The sequence below is a fragment of the Gavialis gangeticus genome, unplaced genomic scaffold, assembly GCF_001723915.1.
Source record: "Gavialis gangeticus isolate Ggan-Ray unplaced genomic scaffold, GavGan_comp1, whole genome shotgun sequence".
Taxonomy (NCBI): domain Eukaryota; kingdom Metazoa; phylum Chordata; order Crocodylia; family Gavialidae; genus Gavialis; species Gavialis gangeticus.
The window spans coordinates 12,522,298-12,533,322 of NW_017729032.1; the positions used below are offsets into that span (position 1 = coordinate 12,522,298).

Sequence of the window (11,025 nt, forward strand, 5' to 3'; positions counted from 1 at the left end):
ACAAAGAAACATAGAGAAAAGTAACTATTTTTGCTACACTCCTGTCAGTCTTGCAGAGCACACACAGGGGAGAAGGCAAGCCAGCGAGTTGCTTGTGCTTCATTAACTCCGGTTACGTTTCAAACTGTTACAGCTCCTCAAATCCACTGGCACCAGTGGAGTTGCATGGGTGTAACTGTAGCCGTCGTTTGGCTTTGCAGAAACAGCTTAACTGTGACCATTAAATCCCACAGCTGGACTCCACAGTCCCAGGCTGAGTCAACAAAGCTGGTGGTGTGAGGAAAAACCTCTTTACTTGTAAACTAAACACACTGATATGGAAATTATGGAGCTCCATAATAGTATTTTGACAAAGTTGACTTGAAGGAAAACCAGTTGTCTTATAAAACAACTCTGCCTCTTAGTATGCAGTTGCTGATGAGAAATAATATTCTCTTTCTTTTTAAGGAATACCTAAAATTGGGCCCACTGGAGATAAAACTGATGAGTGCTGTGGGAAAAGCAATGCCTATTCATTTGAAAGAAACACCAAGCAAAAGCCACTTGGAAGGCTGTTTTGGTATCACTCAGCCAGAAAGTCACATCACATACCGGATGATCAAATCAGTGTTTAGTTGAGAGCAAAAAGGTACTGGTCCATTAAATACAGATGTTACAACTTCTGTTGCTTACACAGAAATGTAAGACTCAGTTCATTCAGTCTTTGATCCCTTTTCCAGGCAACCTGTAGCACAAGTTTTTAAGAAAAGGGCTTCTCCATGTGTCTATAGCATTAGATGTAATTATTAAAAGATTTAAACAGCTGGATGGATTAAATAGGAGTGTCTAGATTGCTAATATAAAGACTGTTCCTGTTAGTACTGGAGACTGTGGACACAATTCCTTGAGCATCTTAGACTCCCACTGAAGTAGATGCATACATAACTACAAGTGCAGGTCCAAATTCTGTGATCTGTCTTTAATGGCAAGAGACTAAACAGAAAACATCTTCTGTATGTCAGCCTATGTTTAAGTACTTACCATGTAGCTAATGCAGATCACTGTTGAGCATAATTCACACATAAAAGGCTAAAATATTTAAACTTGAATGGTTATAACTTCTATGCACTAAAAAGTGCACCTGGATACTGAAAGTGACAGAAATTTAAATTTAAAAAAAATCACAAAACCAGCAAATGCACTTGAAAATGTAGATGCAGCCTTCAAGAGAAGGATTCTAAAAGTGAGCCATGCATACTGCTTTTACATGCCATTGTCATGCAATTATCTGTGTCAGTGCCTTTTTCTGACTCTGGGCACGCCCCAGCAGAAGTTTAGCCTCTTGCCCTTGACACTTGCAGGGCAAAATCCTATTACTTCCACCCTTAGACCAAGAGTGAGATACACTGCTTCAGACACCAACTGCTTGTTCAGGCTTGTGGCTCTTGCATTTGCTTCCTTCAGAAGCCTGTGAGAGCAGTGACCAAATAATATTTAGTTACTGGCCAAAATATTATTGAAAAATGTTTGTACACTTCTAGTTGCAGCAGTTCTTCTGGTGGAAGTGTAATGTCTTCATTTTTGGTCTGTCCTTTGAGAACTGTTAAATCTCAGGTAAGATAGCTGGTACTGTGCAACAGTGATAACACTTGCTCCCATCCAGCCCTGTATAATTTTAGGTAATTGACCAAAAAGATTGTTCTAATTATAGACAGAAAGCAGAGTAGAATTCCACCCTACCTTACTTCAGACTAATATGGCTAACTACTTCCCTGGCCTGTAATTGTAGCTACTCTTGAGAGATGCGGGAGGAAAAATAAATATTCTTTCTTTCTGGTGGTTGTGCCTGGTACTGAAAGGGGAGAGAGTTTGCCAAATGATTTGAGAGAGAAAAGCTGACCAGTTTCAAAGCTGCAGTATTGAGACTGTCACTGGAAATAATGTGGTCTATTTATGTTATTTCTCCATTTTGAGTTACTGCTGTGTTGAATATGGTCATTGTTTAGGACTGGATTTTTCTCTGGGTTTTTGATAGATTCCTCTGTAGTTGGTGGTCAGAGTTAAGAGGCTTTTGGGTACTTTTACTCAATGCATTTCTAAAAACTTTGTTTTTACCTATTTTATGTTTAATCATAAATTCTAATTCTATAGCTAAGATTTGTTACCTCTGTGAAAGCTTGCATCTGCCGCCTTTGGAATTGTGCTATATAGGGGTGTTACTTCTTGCGCTCTCTCTAAACTAGTAGGAACCCAGTGGGAAGAAAGGAAGCCTTTCTCCTCACTGCTCTTGCCCTTTCCTTTCCAGAGTGAACTCTTCTGCCAGCTGGTACAGCTCCTTTTCCTCCCAGAACATCAACATGACCTGTTCCTGACCATCTTAGCAATCCTTAGTCCATCGTTGCTATCCTCATCACGGCAATGGCAAGTTCAAACTCTGTACTGAAGGCATAATGCATGGAAACCACCAACAGACTCTACTAATAGTCCCCACCAAACATTTAATTCAAGACATCAACTCCTGGAATTAGGAAGAAACTACCAAGTCTGAGGAAGACATACATGCGAGTTCAGTTCTGAAATCCTCCTCCCTGTGTTCAACCCGTCCAGGCTTTCCAGAAAATAAAATTATACATGGAAACTGCAAATGTGTGGTTTAATTTTGGAGCAGTTAGTTAGCAGCTGCCATGAGGAAGTGAACCAGTCAGGGACACAATTTATCACTATGACTGCAGTTTTGTGACAGCATGTCCATTAAATTAAATGGAGTATACACTACATCGCCCCAGTCACAGCATGTGAATCCAGCTCTAAGTTTAGAACAGACAAACTTTACTCTGGGAGTACAATTCTGCTTTTGGTAACCAGAAGCATAGCATGTACTCACCTTCGCCACTTCTGGTGATTATTTGTTTATGCATATTAGCACAGTTACACTCACACTAGCAAGGAAAACTAATGTTACTTCCAACTTGTGTGCTTCAGAGAACCAGTATAGCTCTGGGATCAAGAGCTGTGTTCTATTCTCATTTATGAATTTTGACCATGATTGTGTAACCAGGGGATAAGGCAGCTTTTCATCCCTTCTCCAGCTTTGCTGAGAATCCCACAGAGCTGCATCCTTGATCCCTTTACCTTCTCCCTCCATTTCTTCCTGTTTGCGTAATCCCAGTGGTCAATTGCTATCTCTATATTTTGACACAGTTTAAGTATCCTCTACATATTCCCTCCCGTTCGTGGGATGCAGCTTCAAGAACAACTTGGACAACGGTTGTGCTCTTCTAGCAGTGTTCACAGCGGTCAGACTCCTCAGTTTTCATGGATGAGGGTGAACACAGATCACTCCAGGCCCTCCAGATCAGATCCATTGTTTTGTAATTTTAGTGCTGTAGGGCAGTAGTTCTCAACCTTTTGTGTACCAGGACCCATTTGTAAACATCAATGGCCAGTCCTGACTCAGTGGCCCTCGCTCCTGCCCCCAGGCCACAGCTCTCTAGTGTGTTGGGCAGGGAGTGGGTGAGGGATAGGGGGGGCCCCAAGCAGCCCCTTGCAGGCTGGAACTGTGCCAGCCTGCAAGGCAAAAGCCATGGTATCCCATGTTTTTCTCCTTTAAAGGAAAATCTATTTTTTAAGATTTTGATCCATTTTTAATGTTCTTTTGTGACCCTTTCATATATTCGTGAGACCCGCTTTTGGTTTCGTGACCCACTGGTTGAGAAATACCACCCTGGGGGACTGGTCTGGCCTAGTTCAGTTTAGTAACACAAGAGTTACTTTGTAATAAAGCTTGAAGGCATAGGCATTTGCTTATTTGTAGAAGACCTGAAGTTGGAGATGTTTTTTACAAAGATGTACATGTCCTCTTTTGGTCTCCTGGCACTCAGCCACTCATCCTTGCCCTCTGAAGCATATTAGTAAGGGACAGCATCTCCTTCCAGATGCTGTTTATGGCATCTTTATCCCACTAGCATGCCAGACTGCTGCTCACTTCAAGTGTTTGGCCTCAAAGTCTTGCAAGTGCAGTGAAGAAAATGATCTGATTTTTAAGGGGACAAGATGATAGGTAGTGTCAGCTCTGGCCACCACCAGGCCTAGGAAAGTATTAACCTGTGCTTTGGGATCCAGGTCCAAGACAGCAGTAAGACAGCCATTCAATCAGTCACTTGGAAGAGTCTTCGTATCTTGAAAAGTATCAAATGACAACTATGCCCAGAGAAAGAAAAGTACCTTTGTTCAAAATCCTACATGGCCTTTGGCAACTTGCAAAAGCCACATGATTTAGTTCTCCTTGTCAAGTGATTTCAAAAAGTGCTGGCAAATTAAATATTACACCAAATATTCCTCGCTCTCATGATTCTTAATTCATTAAAGCAGTGCAGCCTTCCATGAGAAAACAATCCTACTCCACACACTCAGAGGACTGAGCTAAAGTGGATGCAATGGACAAGAAAACCATTTCTTTGCTACGTGCAGATTGCCAGGCAATGATGTAACATCACTAATGGAATAACATTTCTGTTTACAGGAACACTCCCTCAAGACTGAGGTAGGCTTTGATAACTGAAAGCCAGTCAGTTGCCAAGCATGCAACTCAGTTTCTGCCAGTGTTTTAGATTTGCTAGCATGGTTATTTGCATGTTTTGTAACAAACTGCAGACATGAATTGTTAAGGTCTTCTCTCTTCCTCCTGAAACTAAAAATCTAGAAGTAGAGGGCCGCCTTTACATTTGGTCAGGTTGCTTAGTAACAACTCAAGATCAGACAATAGACCCATAGCAACATAGTTGTCTCTTTCAGTCTCCTAGGTCCACCACCCCTGAACCAATCCTTAGTCATTACAGACAGTTTTATCCTCTGTCATCTTGCTATACTCAGAAGTACCATACTTGGCAGCAGCAACTTCTTTGCAAACTCAGTAGACGAACACACCATTCAACCCTCGAAGTACAGCAAGGCATCTTTCTGCATTGAATTCTCCCCCAAATACCACTTCCTCATGCCTCCCACTTTTTGGAAAGATGCTCATGTTTCAGCAGCTTCATTTCTTCATGTTGGACAAACACTGTAGAGACAACAGGAAAAAAAAGGCCAGTTCTAGTCCTGATGCATGGAGATACACATCTGGCATGTGGCATCCAAGCAAGTTAAACAATTGTTACAAAATGGCATTTCCATTTGACTGCAGTGCCTGTTAACCTCTCCCTTCCAGGTTGCAAACCAATCTAGCAGTGAAATGTAAAAAAATGTTCCCCCCCCATTAGATCAAATCATGACCAATCTCTTCACTTCAGAGTGGTGCAAGATTGTTTCTACTAGGTCTTAGAACTTGATCTCCAGTTGTTTCTGAAGTTTATAAGAAAATGCTTATGTCAGTAGCCACTTAAGACAAAACAGTATTTTCATTTGCCCTTATACGGACAATTTAGTTACCAAAGATGACCCACATTACACATTTCCTTCTCTCTCCTTGTATAGAAAATCCCCAACATAGGAGCAATTCTGAATGTGCAAGATGGCAACAGTTCTACGAAAGGAAAAATTCAGAAGCTTCAATCTCCCATTTAGGTAACAGCAAATTTCTACTTGGAGCAGCAGCCTCAGACGTGGCAGTCAGTTGGACCCTAGAGGCACCGACTGCAGCATGGTGCCATGGGCTGAACCCAGTCTCTTCATGTGCTGTAGGTTACCAACCCTATCCCAGGGCATGTTTTCTAGACATCCAGTTTTGCTCTCCCTGGATTTTCTCCACTGGCTTTGCACTCTGTAAGCATGGTGACATTATCTGTGATTTACTACAAATCCCCAGACCCTTCCTTAGAGATGCTGGCTGGCCTGACGGAGAATTTGTGCAGTTGACACCTACTTAAGTTCTGTACTTGATATCTATTTTTACAGAACTGCCTCCTACTTCAGACCCTTCTTACAAGCTGATAACCTCATTTCGAATTATAATTCCAGCCTCCAGAGTGCTTAATACCACCACCCCGCCCTTTCACCTTGGTATTATCTGCACAGGAAAGATGTGTTCCCAAATCCCAGGGGCCAGATTGCTAATGGAAACACTCCCTTCTACTGTATCCAGGACAGGCCCTGAAGATGCATCTTTCTAGTTTGCTAGTGAGCCATTAACTACTCTGAGTACAGTTTTCCAGCAAGCTGTGTCCCTAACTGTATAGTACTTTCCTGTAGACCTGTGCTTCTCAGCCAGGGAGTCATAGCACTCTGATACCATGAGATCCTTTTAAGGATGTCTTGAGGTACAAGGAGCTAAGCAGATAATGGCAGGCTTAGGCTTGTCTCTGCCTAGTCAATCCCTTACCTCCACTGTGCCCTGCTGCAAGGAAGCAAGCGTTGTAATATATACATTAGTTTTTAAAGTGGGTGCCACAATTCACAGAAGTTATGAAGGGGTGCTGAGGCCAAAAAGGCCGAGAACCACTGCTCTAGATCACATTTCCTTGGAAAATTAGAAAGGAACCTACATTTATAATAATAATAGGCTTATTCTGTCCGTCTGGAGCACTCCGATTGGCTGACGAGACAACCAATCACAATCTTTACTGAAACAACCAGAGTGAGCCAGATGGACAGAATAAGCATGCTATTATTATAGATCCTGAGGTATTTCAAACAAATATGCAGGCAAATCAGAGCTAGAATGAAGCACTGGGATCCCCCACTGCGGAGCAGGCAGGCAGGCTCTGCCAAAGGGGGAAATAAAGCACTGAGGGCCCTGATCCTTCCCCCCACCCAGGGGCCTGCCTGCCTCTCCTGCAGCTGGGGGCAAGCTGTCAGCAGGTCCCAATGCTTCCTTCTGCAGCAGCAGCACCCCCTGGGACTGCACAGGCAGGGAGCTGGCTCTTGGGTGCTGCCTGGGCAGGGGGCACCTCCACTGAAGGGAAGCACCAGGAGTCCCCTGCAGCTCAAGGGCTACGCAACCTGCCAGCACCTCACTCCCTGGCTGCAGGAGACGCAGGCAGGCTCCAGGAGAGAGAGCGAGAAGATCACCCCCACCCAGCAGAGCCTGCCTATGCAAGGCTCGCGCAGCCCCTGAGCTGCAAGGGAGCCTGGAGTTTCTCTGCGTGGTAGTGATGCCTCCCTGGGACTGCCCGGGCAGGGCGCTAGCTGCACAGTGCAGCCCCAGCTCAGGCAGCATCTGCCAGATCCAAGGGTGAATAGGACACTGGAAGTCTGGGCATGCTTGGGGAAGCTTGTGCATGGCGGGCTCCCAGCACCCTGTGCACTGCCCCTGCTGCCTTGGACCACCTGGGAACAGGCTGGCTGCCTTAGGAAGATGGCAGCAGGGCAGCTGGGTGTTCTGGCAGCTGGAGAAGGCGGTGGGGACAGCACATGGGTCACTGGAAGCACGCCAAGGCTGAGCTTTCCCAGGCAAGCCTGGGCTTCCAGAGCCCCATGCGCCGTACCTGCTGCCTTCTCCAGAAAGGGCCCTTGTACACGCGAGGAATATCACTGTAATTTGTTAGGTACACAGCCAACTAAAATACATGGGATGTGTCTTAGTTTGCTATGTAAAGTCATTTAAAATTGAAATACAATTTAAATTTTGTAACAGTGTACGTTTGGCGGCATAACATGCCGCCAAATGTGTACCCTGTTGCAAGATTAAATAGTTAAAAAGGGCAGTTTGCTCCTTTTAGTGATTTATTTCCTCACGTGTACAAGGGCCCTCTTATTACATGACTATAAACAAGTCACAAGATCAGACTTTTGACAAAATATGTATTTATATTCCTAAGCCTGTGTTTACACATGGACAGCTTTATGTAGCCTTTTCAAGGGCGGGACGTTTCAATTCCATTAAAGTATCTGGTCAAAGGATAACTAAAAATCCTGTATTTAAAGAAATACTTTTGCAAAAAAAAATTATTTGCAAATATTTTGCAGGTTTCAGCTAGTATAAACATACTGGGGTTGAGTGAAATACATCTTGTTTTCAAGTCTTTCTTCCTACAGCCAGAACAAAGTAGCATGCGTCAGCCAAGGCATCATGCTAGTAATGTATTAGGAATAAAAGGAATTGGCTCATCTCTGCTGTAACAAGGATCCTTCACTCCAGAAATCTCTTTGGTCTAAACCAATGATTCTCAACCAGGGTTACATGGCACCCTGGGGTGCCTTGAGATCTTTTCAAGTGTGCCATGGGGTACCACACAAAGTTAGCACTCTCAGGTATGCAACTATGAGTCACAAAATAAAACAGATTTCAAATAGGAATCTGTTGTGTCAAAAACATCCTGGCTTATTGTGGTCTTCCTGAGTTCTTTGCAAGAGAATTGCTTGAGTATTTTTTGTAGTTAAAAGTTACAACTAAGAGCCACCATTTTCCAAGGGTTGCACCAAGTCTACTGTTTACTGTTAGATTATCTACTGCATACAAAAATTTCAGGTAAACCCTTGGCCCATCTCTGACATGTCAGAGACTTCACCTCCAACTTAACATAATTAAAATAGAACTTTGATTTTCTTGACTTTGCCACCCTCCCAACCTCCAACTCTTATTACCTCTACTCTCCACCCCTGGGGACATCGCTGTCTTTTCACTCAACTTGAAGCTGTTTCTAGGTCCTCACACCCAGGCTGCATTTAAACCGTACCTCTGCAAAGTGTCATTTGTGTCTGTGCACACAGCTAGGACATGTCCAAATTGTCTTATTCTCACCTTCCACAAACTGCAACATTGCTTTTCCTGGCCTGGACTATTGCAGTCATGTCCTGTTCACATCCAGACAATGTTGCAGCTGCCAAGACCGCTTTCCTGGCTAACTTAGCCCAAGGAATCCTTTTGATAGCTCCATAGTCTCCATCAGAAGAATTTAAGCTGTGGATTTGACAAGGAGTCTGTATGGCATTTCAGGGGGAGGATCTTTCAGAATTGGTGACAAATTAGTACATAAAACATTTCAGTTGGTTCCGTACATCCTGGTAGCCTTCTCTTCCTAAAGGACAGCTTGCTTTCTGAGCTGTATCAGCTTTTTGATGCATTTTCAGCTGTTATATTCTGGGACATTTGGGTTTTTAAATATGTGAAGGGGTAACATCCAAATTTCTTCAAGGTTACTAGTAAACTGAGGTTCTTACTGCAGCTGGTTGACCACATCTTAAAAAAAATCAAATGGGAAAGCTCCCTTGTTTGGGTTTGGGATTTTCTAAGTTTACCCCTCATGGGGTTTCATAGATTTCATAGACATTTGGGCTGGAAGGGACCCCAAAGGATCAGAGTCCAGTCCCCCGCCCCAGAGGCAGGAAGTCAGCAGGGATCATAGGATCCCAGCAAGATAAGCACCCAAATGTGTCTTGAAGGTGTTCAAAGTGGGTGCTTGAACTGCCGCAGGTAGCAGTCTGTTCCAAACTTTGGGGGCCCAGACCGTCAAGAAGTTCTTTCTTACGTCCAGCCTGACATAAAACAGGTTATTTTAAGGCTCTCTCTTTTTCAACACTGCTCAGTTTCTAGAAGGATCTGGGCCCTCTAACAAGTCACCTCTGTCCACTGCTTGCTTTGCTGAATATTCAGAGCTCTGAGGACAAGGCAGCTCCGTATCAGGCATTTCTGCTATTACAGATGAAGGAACCCCTGAGAATCTCACCCCATGATTGATCGTTCAGTGGCCATTTCCCACTGAAAATTAATATGAGTTCATCACCATGCTTGGGTGCCATTAGCAGTCACCCCCCCAGCACAGCTCTCCATGTGATCAAGTCATGTTCTGCTGAAATACCGAGAGAAAGCCTCGCTCAGCTTCCTGTGCAGTGAGAGAAGTTATTAGCAAAATTTGAGATTCTGGGCAGGAAAGAAAATCTCAACCAAGTCCATTCACTAAGAGAGTTTCTAGCCAGGACAGCCAAGATGCTCACAAGCACACAGAGAGATAATGGACAGCAAGGTAAGATCTCCAATTTCACAATGCAGATCAGAGGAAGGCTGTATGGCACATGCTGGCAAGTGCTAGCTAGCACAGGGAAATTAATCCAGGATGACATCTATTTAGAGACCATAAGAAATCATGGAACATGTTTTTTATAGTAGGTGACTAGTATCTCAGGAAGATGCTGGGCAGCAACTGAACCAAGTTGGAACATTAAGTAGACACCAAGAGAGAAACTAGTTTAAGCCAATTTAGGCTTCCTCCCGTTATGAACAGAGAGCACCGAATGCCAGTTACTTCAGAAGAGATCTTAAGAGACTGCTCACTGCACTAAAGGTAAGTACTACAGCACCACAGGCACAACAGCTATGCAAGAGCTCTCACAGGTTTGTGTTGATGCATCTCCTGGCACACTATAGGCACATCAGAACAGAGGGGTGGGCAATTATTTCTGCTAGAGGGCCACTTCATAGACATTAGAGCTGGAAGAGACCTGGCAAGATCACCGGATCCAGCCCCCCACCCAAGGGGCAGGAAGTCAATTAGGGTCAGAGGATCCCAGCAAGATAAGCATCTAAATCTTTCTTGAAAGAGGCCAGAGTAGGAGCTTGCACCACCTCCTGGAGGGAGTCTCTTCCAGGCCTTGGGGCTTTGGACAGTAAAGAAGTTTTTCCTTTTGTCCAGGCTAAAATGGTCTTGGAGGAGTTTGTGACCGTTGGACCTTGTCATCCACTGGGGTGCTCTGGCAAATAGGCTTAATGAGATTTAGTGAGATGCTGAGGGCCACTAGGGCAGTCCTGGCAGTTGGTGCCCTTCCTGCTGGTTGCCATCTTGGAAGCAGAAGTCCCCCGTCCCCCCCCCAACCTTTGACCTTTGTTACTAGAAGTCCCTCCTCTTGCCCCCCAGAAGTACTCTTTTTGGGGAGGGGGACTACCATCTTGGAACCAGAACCTCCCCCACCAAAAAGCCCCAAAAATCATACACAAAGTCAAACATCTACTATAACAATTTTATTACAAAAAATATTTTCATCATGAAGTGATTGCATAGCAACTCAAAAATAAAGTGTTACTCTTGTATAGTGTGTGGGAGTGTGGGGTGTGGTTGGCATGGGGGTACAGGAGGCATAGGATATGTTTGGTGTGTGTATATATATATATATATA

At 44.0% G+C, this 11,025-nt stretch overlaps 1 protein-coding gene across 3 annotated transcripts in view; it reads left to right on the plus strand.

Moving 5' to 3' along the window:
- CCDC83 (coiled-coil domain containing 83) overlaps nt 1-2,620 on the plus strand; it is a 73,109-nt gene extending 70,489 nt beyond the window's left edge. For all 3 annotated transcript variants that reach the window (XM_019525488.1, XM_019525489.1, XM_019525490.1), the window contains exons 11-12: nt 448-628; nt 2,285-2,620. In XM_019525488.1, coding sequence (XP_019381033.1) covers nt 448-618 — 171 coding nt within the window. In that variant the 3' untranslated portion in view covers nt 619-628; nt 2,285-2,620. The remainder of the gene's footprint in view (nt 1-447; nt 629-2,284) is intronic.
- The last annotated feature ends 8,405 nt before the right edge of the window (nt 2,621-11,025 follow it).